Source organism: Neomonachus schauinslandi, chromosome 12, assembly GCF_002201575.2.
Source record: "Neomonachus schauinslandi chromosome 12, ASM220157v2, whole genome shotgun sequence".
NCBI classification, from domain to species: Eukaryota; Metazoa; Chordata; class Mammalia; order Carnivora; family Phocidae; genus Neomonachus; species Neomonachus schauinslandi.
Genome location: NC_058414.1, coordinates 48,642,305 through 48,659,319, shown reverse-complemented (window position 1 = coordinate 48,659,319; position 17,015 = coordinate 48,642,305). Strand labels below are relative to the sequence as shown.

The 17,015-nt window shown below is 37.2% G+C and overlaps 1 protein-coding gene across 2 annotated transcripts in view; it reads right to left on the bottom strand.

The window, feature by feature from the left end:
* BZW2 (basic leucine zipper and W2 domains 2) overlaps window positions 1-17,015 on the bottom strand; it is a 63,547-nt gene that overhangs the window by 31,514 nt on the left and 15,018 nt on the right. For both annotated transcript variants that reach the window (XM_021689485.1, XM_021689486.2), the window contains exons 2-3: window positions 9,106-9,170; window positions 256-432 (exon numbers count right to left, since the gene is read on the bottom strand). In XM_021689485.1, coding sequence (XP_021545160.1) covers window positions 256-432; window positions 9,106-9,163 — 235 coding nt within the window. In that variant the 5' untranslated portion in view covers window positions 9,164-9,170. The remainder of the gene's footprint in view (window positions 1-255; window positions 433-9,105; window positions 9,171-17,015) is intronic.

Genomic DNA, 17,015 nt, shown 5'->3' with positions numbered 1-17,015 from the left:
ACCCGAGCCGAAGGCAGACGCCCAACGACTGAGCCACCCAGGCGCCCCATTTCTATGCCTTTCTTAACCAGTAACTGTTTCTACAGCCACACTACTACCATCCCAACTTGTAAACGAGGTTAAAAACTGTACAGACTCCCATTTGTATTTTTTATCAACTCTCATAAATGTAAATTTATAAAGATTCTACCTCATAAGGAAGTATTTCAATGGAATTTCAAGTACTACAAGAAGACTCTACAACGCGTGGCTTACCGAGCATACTGCCAGCCACCAGGATATCGAAGAGCGTGTCTGCATAGCGACGATAATCTAATCTTGAGCCTGTGGAATCCAGAAACTTGGCTACAGCTTCAAGGTCATCACCAGCTTCATTAAGCCCCTGGACAAGTGTATCCCTGAAGACTGTGGGTTCGAATTTCTCTTTTTCATCTAAAATAAGTAAGTTACAAAATTAATCATTTTACTAACACATCCTATTCCCAAATGCAACCATACATTTCCTTTGTCCATCATTCTTTACTTGACAGTGTGATTATTTAAAAGTTGGAAGACAACTAAGTTTTTCTGCTAGATTTACATGTTCTGAAACTCCTTGTTTAAACATTTATTCAATCAAATTTTTTATTTCCTATTTAAAGGGGCCACAAAAATACGTTAACTCTATCTAATACATAATAAAATTGATAACTGATCATTTCTGCCATCCACAGGATAGGCCACTGTAATCTATTTACCCTAACCACCTGAGAAAAAATAAAGTATAACAATCAAAACTTAAAATTTTCTTTGATTTAGGATAAAGAAAATGACTCAGGGAGAACTGCCTAAGAATAAAGGAGAATATACAAATCAACAAAATAAAGATTAGGATGGAGGAAATAAAGAGGGACATCTCTTTATTATTTGTTATTATTACTCTTATTATTGACATATATTAGTTTCAATTATCAATGTATCAATTACATAATTGACATATTAGTTTCAGATGTGCAGCAAAATGATTACCAACCAGAGTAAGTATAGTTAACATCTACCACCATAGATAGTTATAATTCTTTTTTCTTGTGACGAGAACTTTTAAGACTTAGCCTCCCAGCAACTTTCTATTATACCACACGGTATCAGTAACTATAGTCACCAAACTGTACATCACATCCCTGGAACTTATTTATTTCATTACTGGAAGTTTGTTCCTTTTGACTACCTTCACCCATTCTGCCCGCCCCTCACTCCCTGCCTCTGGCAACCACCAGTCTGTTCTCTGTATCTATGATTGTGGGGGTTTTGTTTTGTTTTCTTTTGAAAGATTCCGCACATAAGTAAGATCATACGGTATCTGTCTTTCTGTCTGACTTATTTATCGTAATGCCCTCAAGGTCTATCCATGTTGTCCCAAATGACAAGATTTCTTTCTCTTTATAGCTCAGTAATATTCTGTTGCATATATGTATATACCACATTTTCTTTATCCATTCATCCATCAGTGGATACTTAGGTTGCTTTCATACCTTGGCTATTTGTAAATAATGCTGCAATGAACGCAGGGGTGCCTATAACTTTTCAAATTACTGTTCTCATTTTCTTCAGATAAATACTCAGTAGTAGAATTACTAGATCATATGGTAGTTCTATTTTAAAATTTTTTAAAAAGATTTATTTATTTATTTGAGACAGTGTGTGCATGAGGGGGCAAGGGGGGAAAGGAGAGGAAGAAAAAATCCTCTAGCAGACTCCCTGCTGAGCGTGAAGTCCAATGCGGAATGTGGGGCTGGATCCTAGGATCCTGAGATCATGACCTGAGCCGAAATCAAGAGTTGGCCACATAACCAACTCAGCCACCCAGACGCCCCTTTAAATTGTTTTTGTTTTTTTTTTTAAGATTTTATTTATTTATTTGACAGAGAGAGACACAGTGAGAGAGGGAACACAGCAGAGGGAGTGGGAGAGGGAGAAGCAGGCTTCCCGCTGAGCAGGGAGCCCGATGCGGTGCTTAATCCCAGAAACCCGGGATCATGACCTGAGCTGAAGGCAGACGCTTAATGACTGAGCCACCCAGGTGCCCCTAAATTTTTTGAGGAACTTTCATCCCATTTTCCGTAGTGGCTATGCCACTCTATATTCCCACCAACATTTCATGAAGTTCTCCTTTTCTCCACATGTATTTCAACATTTATTTCTTTTTACAAGATAAGTTATTCCAGGGCACTTAAATATTTAATATATACCATGAACTATATATGTATATTTATAGCTTCAGAGCAGATGTTCTCAGTCATTTTGGTCTCAAGACCCCCTGTCACCCTTAAAAAGTACTGAGGATTCCAAAGAGCTTTTCTGTGTAAGGAGGTTATATCTATGGATACTTACTTTATAGAAATTAAAACAAAATTTAAAAATATTTATCAAATTAAAAAAATTAGTGTGAAGACAGGCTTTGTTTAATCTCTTTAATGCCTGGCTTAATAGCAGAGAGATGGATTCCCTTAAGCACTGTGTGCAATCTGTTGTGATATCACACATCATGTAGCCTCTGGGAAACCACCATACACCATGAGTGAATGTGTGAAAGAGGCAAATAAAATCTTAGTATTTTAATGGAAACAGTTTTGAATTTGTAGAAGCCCTGAAAGGGCTTCAGAGGATGTAGGGATATGGATATATGGAGTTTCCTACCCTCAGCAGACTCAAGAGAGACTTCTTGTGGAAGGTCAGTTTGGAGTCAGATCTTTTTTTTTTTAATTTTTATTTTTTTTCATAATCTCTACGCCCAATGTGGGGCTTGAATATGAATGACCCCGAGATCAAGAGTCCCATGCCCCACCAACTGAACCAGCCGGGGGCCCCTGGAGCTAGATCCTAAACAAAGCAAGGATCATACACTGTTGAAAAGAAGTGAAGATGACAAACCAGAGGTCAGAAGAGACAGGAAAAAAAAAAAATGACTAAATTAAAGGTAAAGGTAGGATTCAATTCACAGGACTTCACCTTCATCTCCCCTTTTAGAGAATGAGTTTGGATGTGGAAAGGGAGGGGTAAAGGATGAACCAGAAACTTCACAAAAATCCCATCATAAATACCTTTAGAGAGATAAGTGGACACTGCAAATTTAAGAAACAAGAAGGAGGAGGAAGAAGAAAGGAAGAATAAAATGCTAAAAAAAGAAACATGTCATGAATAAAAGAGTTCTTGGAAATGGAAAGTATGATAGAAAAAGTCAAAAACTCAATAGAAGAGCTGAGAAAGAAAGCTGAGAATATCTCCTAGAAACTAGAAAAAAAAAGTCAAGGAAAAAAGACCTAGAAAATAGGAGCAAAAAAATAAGAAAAAGGGCACACCAGTCAAATGTCCACATAGTAATTTTAATGAGAAATTTTTTTTTAAGATTTTCTATTTTTTTAAAGTAATCTCTGCACCCAATGCAGGACTCGACCTCACAACCAGAGATCAACAGTCACATATTCCACAGACTGAGCCAGCCAGGTGCCCTGAGAATTTTTTTTTTTTTTTAAGGAAAGAAATGATTTAAAAATTTCAAGAAAAGTTTTACAGAGTTGAAGGACATGAGTTTCTCAGTAAAGAGTTGTCTGCACACGAGGATTCAAAGTGGGCCCACGATAAGATGTCAACGTTATCGCATAATCTCAATGCTGGGAACAAAGCAGCTGTCAGCAGTTTCAGGGGCAAAAACCCAAATCACATATAAACTATCAAAAACAGAATCACATTACAGATTTTTATTCATTTATTTTTGACAGAGAGAGGGAGAGAACAAGCAATGGGGAGGGGCAGGCAGAGGGAGAAGCAGGCTCCCCGCTGAGCAGGGAGCCCAATGTGGGGCTCGATCCCAGCACCCCGGGATTATGACCTGAGCCGAAGGCAGACGTTTAACCGACTGAGCCACCCAGGCACCCCAGAATGACATTAAATTGCTCAACAGAAATACCAGAAACCAGAAGAAATTTCTTCAAAATTCTGATGGAAAATAGTTTCCAAACTCTAAGTCCGGGGTTCAGTCAAACTGTCAGCCAAGCGTAAAAGCTGAATAAATGCATTTTGAGGCATCTGAGGCCTCAAAAATGATGTTTCTCATACACTCCTTTCTAAAAAGAAGGCTTGAAGCAGACACTCCACACCAAAATGAGAGAATAACTCATGATCACATGATCTTATTAAGTCATGAGATCCCCAAAAGAGAAAAAAATAGGAGACAGGCAACAGGACTCTCCGGGACAGCGGTGAAAAGATATTGCAAACATCTCACATCGTGAGCTGTACTGCTGGCCTAGAGGGCAAGCCGCTGGGGAGGGTTTGTCACTATGATAGCATTATACGACATATGATAAGAAATCCTCAAGTTTCTGTATTAAAAGGTTTACATAAGGAAGGGAAAGGTTGGTATTGTGTAGTGTTAAGGCACTGACAACAACAGCAACAAAAAAGGATAAATTATGACATTTAAATTATGAAACATTAACTCCAAAGACCAAATGATGCTCAGAAAAAAGAGTAATCCAGTAACAGCTGAACTGTGAAGAGCTTGCACAAAGTCAAAGTAACAGAAACCCTACACAGCGGTCTAGCTAAACTGGGCTACAGTAAAAAGAAAGAAGAGGTCTGCAGGTGGATAGGGCAGTGAAGAGAGCTAAATCCTCATCTTCCATAGTATCAAGGGCAGATATAATACCTCCCCCAGAAAAGTCAGGAAATAACCATGTAAGAATGTTACTTGGTTAAGTGAATGTAAAATTAAAAGAAGCATATAAAGAGCAGAAGGCATTCCTCTGGGGAATTTACCTGCTGTTGCTATAACATGTCTTGCAGGATGGTTTGACTATTTAAACCATGGGACCCGCATACATTTAAAAAACTACTTGGAGACCAGAATAGCACCTGTCTGTTTTGTACAGACTGACTGTTTATACTGGTCTAGTAGGAGGGGTGAGTTGTAAGGGGTTAACCCCACAGCATCAGAACCAAAGAACGGCATCCCCAGTACCAGTCAGAGTCACACAGCTTAAGATGCCATAAAGACAGATGTAACTTGAACGCCATTTTTTCACGAACAAGAGATAAAAGTCCTTTTGATGCCATAAGCAAAACATTACGCAGCCAAGAACATGCAAATGTTGACTGCAGGAAAAATATAATTAAGGTCTTGTTTTGTAGAGGGGGAGGATGAGAACGGGAACTCCAGGGGAACAGAGGAGAAGCTGGAGGAGGGGGGAGCTGTGACTACGCAGGACGAACTCAATGGCAAGCGAAGGACACTTCACCCCCCACTCCGGGTCCAGCCAAAAGGTAATTCTCCTAACCCCTTTGGCAGTAAAAGATTTCTTTCCTGTTATATGAGAACATGAGAAGCAAAACCACCACAAGTTGTTTATTGTCTCGTAATCAGCTTTCAAAACCAACTGAGGCCATTCCCGCAACGGCACTACGACGCACTTGAATGTCGACTCGGGCGGTAGAACAGGCTTTGATGATTCGAAAATTGTAACTTTGAGGCATTGGAAAATGAAAGTTAGTAAACAGGTAAAAAATCTAGACCATGCTAAGAATTCACGCAGAGGACTTTGTTTGGAATCGGAGAGACAACTCAAAAACTTGTGTTTGTATAAAGCCCTTCATTTCAGTTCTATCTTCCTAAGAGATCTGCCAAGGAAGAGGGAAGTAAGAGGATGAAGACAGCATGTCATGGCCGAAGATACTTCAACAGTGAGTGATAATGCATTAGGTCAAAATGATCGCTCGTAGCTTGGGCATCTTAAGAAGTTGTAATGGCATGCCAGGATTAATCATTCTTTTGCAGGCTGAAAAGAAGCGCCCATCTGCTAAGATAACATGTCCATCCAGAGGAATACAAAATTCCCCAACAAGAAAATGGCAAGAACACTGATGAAAATTTGGGGAAACATGACATATTTTACCCCAAAGTTCTTTTTTTATCTGAAACTAGACATTCTATGTACTTTGTAGTTCACTTGAGGACAGTCTAGCAAAAATACTAACAAAATCTTAATGAAAATATGCTATTACTTCCTTGCGTTTCCATTTGACAGGTCTAACCTCCCTTGAAGCGGGAAGTATATAATTAGGGTCTCAAATTTATACTGTGTTGGTGAATCACAAGTGTGACACTAGAGAGTTAGTCATGCTGGCCCTTATACTGACACAGAGAAACAGGCTTATTTCTGATGCTCAAATATGCCTCTAAGTTATCTAAACACACTGCTTTCTCTGGGAACCATAGTATCTGGTTAATATAACACTTTTCCTACCACTGAGTCAGTGATAAATAACAAAACCTACATCCTTTTTTGACTGTCACTTAAGTATAGTAAACGAGTTCGAACAATCATGGGTTTTCTAACTATACACATACACATATATTTACATATATATATTTACAAACATACATATTTCAGCATTCGAAGGTTTACTAGATTAGTTGCTAACACTTATTATAAATCTAAGAGTGATTGAAAACTGCCAAGACAGATGAAAAGTCTCAGGGAGAACCCAGGGTATGTGGGCACTCTGGATGCCTGTAGTCGGTCATTTTTTCTTCTCTCCTATTTTCACTAATTTTAATCCAATTTCTCTACAAAATTTATAGGGAGGTGAGTTCAGTTATTAAATATTTCACTTAGCTAAGCATAACAATGGCACAGGGGAGAAATTTCTATTGTTTCAAATTCCCACAAGCCACACTAGAAAACAATTTCTTTGAAGAAAATATCATAAATAAGATGTGTATATTTCATAAAGGAAAACAGTCTGAGTAGATTTCTAAATGATGTGTCCTATCATAATGTTTAATTTTGATGTTAAGCAATAGAAAATACATTTTTTTTTACTAACTTGGCATGGAAGAGCATTATTAGCTTTGCTAGCAAACAGTTTCAAACTGAAGACAGATCCTCAGAAGACAGCCTATGAAAATGACCTTGAAATAACCTCACTAGATTTTTTGCCTCAGCTCTACAAAACTGCCAACCATTTATCTGAAGTCAGCCCTATCATAATTGCAAAAGAAAAGCCAAAGCACGATAAATCATCAGGAGGCAATTCACTATTATGAAGTGTAGAAAATGAGGCTGACTCCATTTTTCCCCCCAGCCAGCAGTCTGGCACAAAATAGCTCAAGTGCTGCTGAAATCCCCAACAGACCTGAGTTATATAAATCCCGATCAACTGACAAATAATATATATTTCTGGGTAGCTCTCTCTGAGTATTCCAGGAGCAGAAAGACATAGGCACAATCTTGCTCACCGAATGAATCAAGAGACAAACCAGCTCAGAATTAGAGAAAACCTTTCCAGTTCAAAACTGAAGACTGACTCTAAGAGCCAGTTTACTTGTTGAGTCATGTCGGCTGTTGTGCAATCCTTGGGCCCTCTCTTGGCTTTTAAGCTCAGTTACCGTGAATCAGCATCACACGGGTAAAGCTGTTCGAGTTGGGGATCCAGGTCTGAGATTAACACGTTCCCCCAGTGGGCAGGGGAAGGAGAACCTTTCTGCACCTCACAGGTGGGCATATATTAGATATTATCACATTACCAGGCTCAACAATACCTTAACTACAATTAACTTTCTGAACTGTATCGTTCCTTCCTGATGAAGTCCTTTTAAAATCATCCACATCATTTTTTCCCCCATGACTGCTTTTAAACCATGAGATAATGAAGGCACATTGACTGTAACGCCTTGTATTGATATCAACATCTGGATTTCAATGAGGAAATGTAGTGGGGATGCAATTTGTAAGACCAAGATAAGGACCCAGACGAGGACCAAGCAGAGGGAGATGGCTCAGGCCATGTGCCTTAGCTTATAGGGATGAGCCAGGGATGAAAAAAAAAAAAAATAGAAAAGGGGAAAGCACAAGACAAAAATACTGTACAAAATAACCACATTTTGCTTACTTTACAGTTTTTTAATTTTCTTTTTTTAGTAGGAATGTGAATTCCCAGCAAGCAGCATTTACAGTTTTAAATTCAGCCTCCACTGCTATCTAGTGACTCTCACGAACTCTTCTACTCCAAATGACTGATTGCATTCAGACTTCCTTTCCTTCTGCAAGGCTAGACTTGCTACTTATGCAGACACAGTACTTATGCAAGACAGCATAAGCTGCAGGGCCTACCTCAACATTGGAAATGCCAAAGCCATATACTATGGGCTATCAATTCAACAATTTAGCACTTGGTGACCATTACCTGCCATCAACCTTTGCAATCAGCAGTGAGGCCTCACAGAGATATCTAATTGTCATTCATGTTTCTGCATGATACTTTCTTAAATATGTTTCAGTTATTGTCCTCAGTGTTAGTCAACATAATAATTTCATATCATGTTTCCTTTTAAAAAAAGTTTCCTTATCACGTTACGGCTCAACTATTTTTTTTTTTTTTAAGTCAAAGGACTTCTTTATAATTATGCAAAACTGATTAAAAATTTACAACTATTCTTTACACAGAAAGGATGATAAGATGAACATAGCATAAAAAGAAGTCACTCACCCAAATAAATTTGTTACCAGTCATCAAATGGGGTCTATCACTACCTTTCCACAATAAAAGACATGTGAAAATATCCTGAGCTTTAAAGATATTTAGGCTGTAAATTTAATTTGACTTCTTAAATTTTCAAGTGTAAAAACTCATCAATATCTCCTTCCCTAATTTACTTTCTCCTAAGTTTTACCACCTTTGCTCTCAACATTTCCTTAAAAACAACAAAGAAAGCAAAACTCAAATACAAATGCTGGATGTCAGAAACAGCAGAGTTTATCTATTGTCTTCATAGCCTCACAGGAGAGTGAGGAAACCTTGACCAGATAGAATCATCCTCCTTTAGTAGATAAAGACACAAAGTTCAGACGAGTTAAATGACTTGTCCAAAATCAAACACGTAAAGAACTATTCAAAGGCTTGAATGCAGAACTTCAGATTCTATATCCAGAGCTTAAAAGAACAGAACGAGGGAGGTTCAGTGGAAACAAGGATAATTCTAATCCTTCTGCAAATCTCCTAACTTGCTTAGAACTTCACCCGCTCTGCCAACCCCCATACTCACGCAAACGCACAGCACAACCTTACCCCTTTTCCGAGTTTTGAACCGCTGGCCTGTTAGCACTGGCTTCTGATGCTTATTCATAAAATTTCTGAAAACAAAGAAAATAAAGATTACTTCAAATAAGCAGTTCACATAAAAATGTATGGCTAATAAGCATACGTTCCACCTCACCTATACTGAATATACTTTTAAAAGCAAGGTGTAATTGTAACTGTTGAACTAGCAAAACTTTTAAAATTTAATAATATCTAGTGTTGACAAAAGACATAGGGAAAACGACCACAGACATAAACTTTGACAGAGGGAATAAACTCCATGCAGTACTTTGGAGAAGCATTTGGTGAATATAAATATTTACATGTGCATAACCTGTAGTCCACAAATTCTTTTACTAGAAATTTACTTTGCCGTTTTACCCACACAAATATGCATAATTATACCTGCATGCACTCGTGTAAGTGCGTGTGTACAAAAGGACTGAGTCGCAGCACTGTTGAATAAAAACTTGCAAAGTTAAATGCCCATAAACAGTAGTCTGGTTAAGTAAGTTCTAAGAAGCCATCAAACGGAAAGTTATGAAGCTTTACAGAAGAATGAGATCTAAATGCAGTGCTACATTTCTTGCCCTGGCTCCCTCTCTGATCACGCTTCGGCCATCTGCATCCCTCCCCCTCGTTCACTGCACCCCAGCCGTACTGTTCTCTTCTTCCAATGTGCCGGAGAAAGCTGCCTCTCCTCTGGGAAGGATCTTTCCCCAGCCATTCACGTGGCTCACTCTCTGCCCTCACTCGAGTGCCTCCTTTTCAGAGAAGCCTTCCCTGGTGACCCCCACGAATGGTGTCCCTTGTCCGTCTCTCCTTACCAAGCTTTATTTCTCTTCGCAGCCCTTAGTAGCACCTGCCATTTCACTATGATGGGTTTGCCCATGGTTCATTTCCCCCATTAGAATGTAACCCCCACGTGAGTAGGGACTTTGTAGGTTTTACTCAAAGCAGTATCTTTAGTATCTAAAACAACACTAAGTAAAGAGTTCTCATTTAGTTAATAATTGTCAAATAAGCTATTGCACAGACATGGAAAGATGTTCAAGGCATACTGTTAATGGAAAAAAGCAAGCTGAATAAAAGTGTGAAGTGTAATTTTTTGGTTAAAAAGGGAATATACATAATATTTGCTTTTCTCTGCAAAGAAAATTTAAGATTAAATTATCTTTAAAAAAAAAAAGTAAAAAAGAACCTGCTCTGTAAGATCTCTTAGAAATTAAGAATAACCTTGTGGCATTAATATTATAATATGAAAATATATCCAGATTACCAAAATTATGAAGACCACACAATTAAGAAAATGTCAAGCAAATTATTTAATTACCTTTCAAAGTTCTTTTTCTTTGTGATTTGAGAATGTCTAGATTTTTCCAATTAAGTCACCATTAAACAATCAAGAAAATCTGCTGTATCCGAGTAAACTATTTAATTATGTCTCAAAGTTTAAAAAGATCCTTAAGAACATATAAAAATGATTCTGTTTATATACCCAAACTTTCCACACCATGAAAGAAGAAAATCTATATTCATATGGAAAGTAATGTTTATCACTTAAACCTTTAATCATAATTTAAAAAGTGGAATGGATTAAAAAGAAAAGTAACACAAAAAGGATTTTCTGTTATGGCTTAAGTAGAGATAATTTTCATCAATCCCATAAAGTGAACTTAATGTATCATGCTTTGAGCTACAAAGGTGACTAAGCCAGATTCCACGCCCTCAAGGAGCAGAGGCCTAGAGGAGATAAAATCCACAAACATTTACAGTACAATAGCAGTACAGATCTAGAACAAAGGATAAAGAAAGTGATCACTATGTGTGTGGGGGGCAGCAGCTACACACTGAAATAGTTACAAATGCAATAAACTTAATGAAATCTCATTTGATGGAAGTTGGAAATAGAGCTTCTAATGCATTATTTACAGTCACTACAAGACTCTTTCATTCAGAAATTTTCTTGTTGGCATTTTCAAAAGATTCACTCTGGATTAGCAAACATTTCATTGGGGTACTCATAATGGATGTGTGTATTTCTTGTTTCTTCACCTCCCCAAACACTACAAATATTATATAAAATATTTTCCTGTGCCAGCAAAGAAAAAATACCTGTTAAAGAGTTTAGGTCTCATACTGAGGTATTATAAAAACAAAAAAAGACTCCAAGTAGCCTGAAGCTTTTCTAGCAGGTGAACATGCTGCAGTTACTCTTTGCTAAAGATGTCTCTATTATGGAATTAATAAAAAATATTTTAAAAGTGTAAGCCTTCTCTAAAAGTTTTATTTTACAGTCCGGAATATAAACTCACCGAACTCTCTAACTCTAGCTTAGCATTTTGTTGCTGTTTTTCTGCTAATGAGGAATTACCACAAAACACAGCCTACCGATCAGAGAATTACTCTATTTTAAAAATCTTTAGCTCCATTTATAATCTCTTCAGTTCTAAACACAAAAGTTTGTTTCTTCATGGTCTCGTTTTGTGACCTTATTTTGCACACCTTCCGTATACCGCAGGTGGAAAACAACATAGTAACATTTAAACAAAAAAAGCATACAAAGATTCTGACATACACAGCAGCAAAAATTAAAACAAACACCAACAGCAACTCACCTACTGCTATTGAAAGACTAAATGAAGACCTCTGTTCACCAAAAGTCTCTATCGCTTAGCTGTTACTATTTAGAGCAGAGGCTTGGCTTGTCTCTAAATTTAGCCCTCGGAGCTACATTATAATCTGCTTCATAAGGTACTCACTGAAGCCCTGGCGGGAGAGAAGCAAGGGCACTTTGAATAAGAAACTGTGCTAGTTTCAACCTGGGAAAGTAACGAAGAGTAACAAAGACGGTTCTATTAGGCCAATGTCAAATGCTTATTTTGATTAGATTGCACTACAATTCACAACTTGAAAACAACTAACTAAAAATACATACACATAGGTATGTATAGATGCATATGTTAAATCAGTTTAACAGAATCCTCAGAGACAAAACTTATCTGGGGTACAGCCTATATATGCATTCAAAAAACTATCAGCCAAACACACAGACAAAATAAAAATAAGCTCATGCCACCCCCCCCATGGAAAAGCTCCATGGTTTAAAATAGTATTACAAGAAAACTGTATGCAAAATGGTAAAACACAACTGGATTTAAATATTTCCCATGTCATCTCAGAGACTAAATTTCTTGGCTATTCCACAAGAGAAAAGACAATAAAATATTAAAAAGATTCAATCAATCAAAGTTCAAAACTAAGTACCCTATTAATGAAATAAACATCTTTTTGAATAAACTAAGCTGAAAGGCCCAACTGAAAGATGTTTCAGTTTAAAATATAAGAAATAAAATTTCACCCACGTCCCTCTGTCACTATTCTTACTGTCCTGGGTCCTTTGTAGATTCTTTTTTAAAGATTTTATTTATTTATTTGAGACAGAATGAGAGAGACAGCACATGAGAGGGGGGAGGGTCAGAGGGAGAAGCAGGCTCCCTGCCGAGCAGGGAGCCAGATGCGGGACTCGATCCCGGGACTCCAGGATCATGACCTGAGCCGAAGGCAGTCGCTTAACCAACTGAGCCATCCAGGCACCCCCTTTGTAGATTCCATCCCTTACTCCCAACTGACTCTGGGCCCAAGTGTGACAATGGGCCAGCAGCTCAGATGGGTTGGCCTCTTGGCAACTGTGTACTAATTCTGCCAGTTGCCCAGCACACCTTGAGTAGATTGACACATTGTGCATTGTCTTGCCTGGTATTTTTCTTCTTTAATTCCCTTCATTTTGGAAAGAATCTGATCTAGCAGAGAAGGACTGATTTTCTTGTTGTTCCTATAAGGGGATGACTGTTCTGGTCTGGATAATCTCTAAACTATGAAAATCTGCCTTATATCATATGTTATACTGCTAATATATACATATAACTAGGCTATTCAAACAACCTCAACTTTATGAATATGCATATGCTAAAGTGGGATCACAGTCTTCTATAAAGGGATAAAAGAAAATAGTTGAGGTGCTGTGAGCCACATGGTATCTGTTCCAACTCCTGAGTTTTGCTGTTAGAACCTGAAAGCAGCCATAGACAATATGTAAACAAGTTATTCCAATAAAACTTTATTTACAGAACAAGTGGTGGATCAGACTGGGCTCTCAGGCTGTGGTCTGCCATCTCCCATTCTAAAGCCATGTATTCAACAGAACTGTCTATGATGGTGGAAATGTTCTGTATCTGTACTGTCTAATATGGAAGCTACTAGACACATGTAGTCCTCGAGCCCTTGAAATGTGGCTAGTGTAACTGAGGAATTTAAATGTATTTAATTTTCATTAATTAAAATGAAAATAGCCAGTATGGCTAGTGGTTACATTGGGCAACCCAGTTCTAAAGAATTCATTATGGCCCAACACATTTCATTTTGATAAAAGAGGTGAAAATACATCCAAAGAATAGAAAGTTTTTAAATCAATTTTTTAAATAAAGTAGCTCTGAGGAGCATTTTGCCCAAATTTCAAAACCAGGTGGCTATCGTGAGAAAGAAAAGAAATACCACACTTCAAAGCATAACTCATAATAAATAAATAAATAAATAAATAAGTAAGTAAGTAAGTAAGTAAATAAATAAATAAAACAATTGGATAAAAAGGTTGTTAGGAGAAAAGCATATTCACATGGTGCTGAAGAATCACTCCACAATTTACTTAGTAATTGCAAAAGGAAAACTGTACCTTAATGATATCTGGAGGTCACCACCTGAACCTAACAATCAAATGATTAATCATGGGATGATCTGACATTATATGCCTCTGTTATGGACTGAATGTTTGTGTCCCACCCCCAGCCCCCCCAACTCCCAAATTCATATGTTGAAATCCTAACCTCCAATGTGATAGTATTAGGAAGTAGGTAGGGCCTTTGGGAGGGGATTAGGTCATGAGGGTGAAGCTCTCCTGAATGGGATTAGTGCTTTTATAAAAGAGACCCCAGAGAGCTCTCTGGCTCCTCCCCCATGTGAGGACACAGCAGGAAGATGGCCATCTATGAACTGGGAAGTGGGTTCTTACCAAACACTCAATCTGTATCATCCTTGATCTTAGACTTCTAGCCTACAGAATTGTGAGGAATAAATGTTTGTTGTTTAAGCCAAACAAACAAACAAAAAACAAAGCGAAACTCTGTGTGTAATAAATAATCCTGGAGGCAGCAAGAAGAAAAAAAGACTTTCAATTCTAAGAAAATAAAAGTTATAGGAAAACAATATCATCTCCAAAGTATAAAGTATTTCATAAAGATACAGTAACACTAGCACACAAAACCAGTAATGTAACTGAGCCACTTCATTGCAACATTCTCAGGACGTACTTTGTGTTTAGGAGTAACTTTCAAGAACTACCTTTTATTCTATGTTCCAAATGAGCAAAATAATGTACCATAAAAACAACAAACTAAAAATTGCCCATAGTTATAAACTATTCTCCTTTTCATTAAAGCTAAAACTCCAAGAACATACAACATTAAAATCCTTTACAGAAAGTTGTCATGTCCAGGAGTCATTTGGGTTGATAACAATGATCTCAAAAGAAGCAAAAATAATTAAGTTGCACTCTGCAAGTGTAAATTATTAACATTCTAAAGCAATAGACCAGATAAATGCTTACAATAACACTACACTTTGTTGCCCAGAATAGCATAAGCTTGTTTAATGCCCTTATCATGATTTTGTACCAAACAGCCTCTCTATAATCAAAATCAGCCAGCCTCTACAAAATGCTTTTGTATCTCCAAGCAAATTCTATGTAGGTTTTAGTTTTTATAATAATTGAAAAAAAAAAAACAACAATGAAATTTAAAATAGTAGCCTACCTATATAAGAAAAATGTTTCTAAATGAAATTAGATATTCCCTTCTTTAGTACAAAAATATTACTGTTATATTCATATCCCTTTACTCTTTCTTATCCTTACTGGTATAAAAGCACAAAAATAACCTTTCTTAAAGAGCACCAAACTTAATAATAGTTCACTCCTCAAAAATTTACAGCTGTGTATTTCCAGAGGGACATTAATGGTGGAAACTTAAATTGTGCTAAGCAACCACCTGACAAGGAAAGAATGACCAATGCCCAAAGGAATTACGTTTTGAAAAAGAGTACTAAGACCTAACTGTTCATCTAAATCTTAAGATATAAAGGCATCGTGATAAAATTTCCATTATCACATTTCCCAATTTCACACCTTAAACTTAGTAGTATACCTACCTTGTTTGTGAATGCTGATATTCTGCTTTCCTTTTAGCAAAAATAGAAATATTCTACAAATTACATTTTAAGTATCCCATACAACCTCTTCATAGAAATAAATGAAGATAATGTGTAATGTTATTTATTTCCTCTTAGTAAAGTTAATTTAGAAAACCGTCAAGAATTGAAAATAAAACCTTAAAATGCTTTCATCCTATCAATTCATACCCTCTGCTTATAGTCAATTCTACAAAGTACGCTGGGCATGTGCATTCCCTTCTCTGGGCTTCCCTTTTCCCCAGAGGCAATCTCTCCCAGAGCATTCCCTTCCCTTAATAACTGACCAGGCATATTCATTCAACTTTACAGATGGTCTAATCTTGCTGATGTGATTCTTAAGTCTCTCAACACTTGGAAAGATGCAAGCACACATACACAACAGACATTGTAGCACACTTTGGCTTTTAGAAAACCAGTCCCTCAAATATAATGTTTCAAAGTATTTTAATAGCAAAATGCCCCCAAACCTCTGTTCTAGGTAAGTTAAGACACTTAGAACTTTTGTCTACCAGACACCAGCAGTGTGATGACTGCATACCTACAATATTTCAAACCATAAATTTTGAGAACTTAGAGGAAATGGTGGTAGAAGACAAGGAAATGCCCAAAGATTAGGCAGCTGTGGTTTAAATATTTATTAATTTGTATTTTGGGGGTGCTTATGTGTTAAGGACAGCGGTCTCATTCTGGGGTCATTATGTCCCCCCCAGGGGACATGTGGCAATGTCTGTAGACCTCTATTTTGTCATGCTGGGGAAGTGGGGACACTACTGATGTCTAGTAGGTAGATGCTATGGATGCTGCTAAGTAATGGACAATGCACAGGAGATCCCTCCACAACAAAGGGTTCTCTGGTCTAAGATTTTAATTGTGCCAAGGGTGGAAAATCCTACACCAAAAAGGAAAAAACTGTGACCAAAACCAGAGATGGTCTTTGCTCTCAAGAGTTAAAAATTGTGCACATACAGATCAACCACCAGGCAGATATTTCCTCAAGAGACTTATTTCTGTTTGCCAAACATTGATGTTAATTTTAGAGAAAACATATTTATCACTGAGTAGCTTGTCATAGCTAAAATCAAAAGTGCAATTAGTATACAAAATAAATGCTTCCCACAGTCTTTAATACTAATTGCCGTCTTTCGACATTGATAATTTTACACCCTCTGACAATCGGGGGGGAAGATGGAGGGCAGGCAACAATACGGGATTGAAGAGGGAGGCAGAAAAAGAGGAGGATGAGCAAATAAATTTTCCCTACTTTTGGATATCACAGTAGTGAGAACAGAAAGACAACAAAGAAAAGATAAAATATATGACTGAAAACTGCCACTGTTTAATTTTTCAGACTTGGAGAAAATAGTGATATGTTAAGTAGAAACAGCAAAGAAAACAACCCAAAACACAAAACAAAACAAAAACCACTCAACAAGTTCTATATATATATATGGTATGATCTAAGCTACATAAAGCACATTAGCACTCAGTGGTCAACATGAGCACTGAGTTCAAAGGGCATTTTATTTCTCTTACACTACTTTTCTATATTTTCTATAAGGATATATAACTTTTTAATTAGAAAAATTATATGTGTT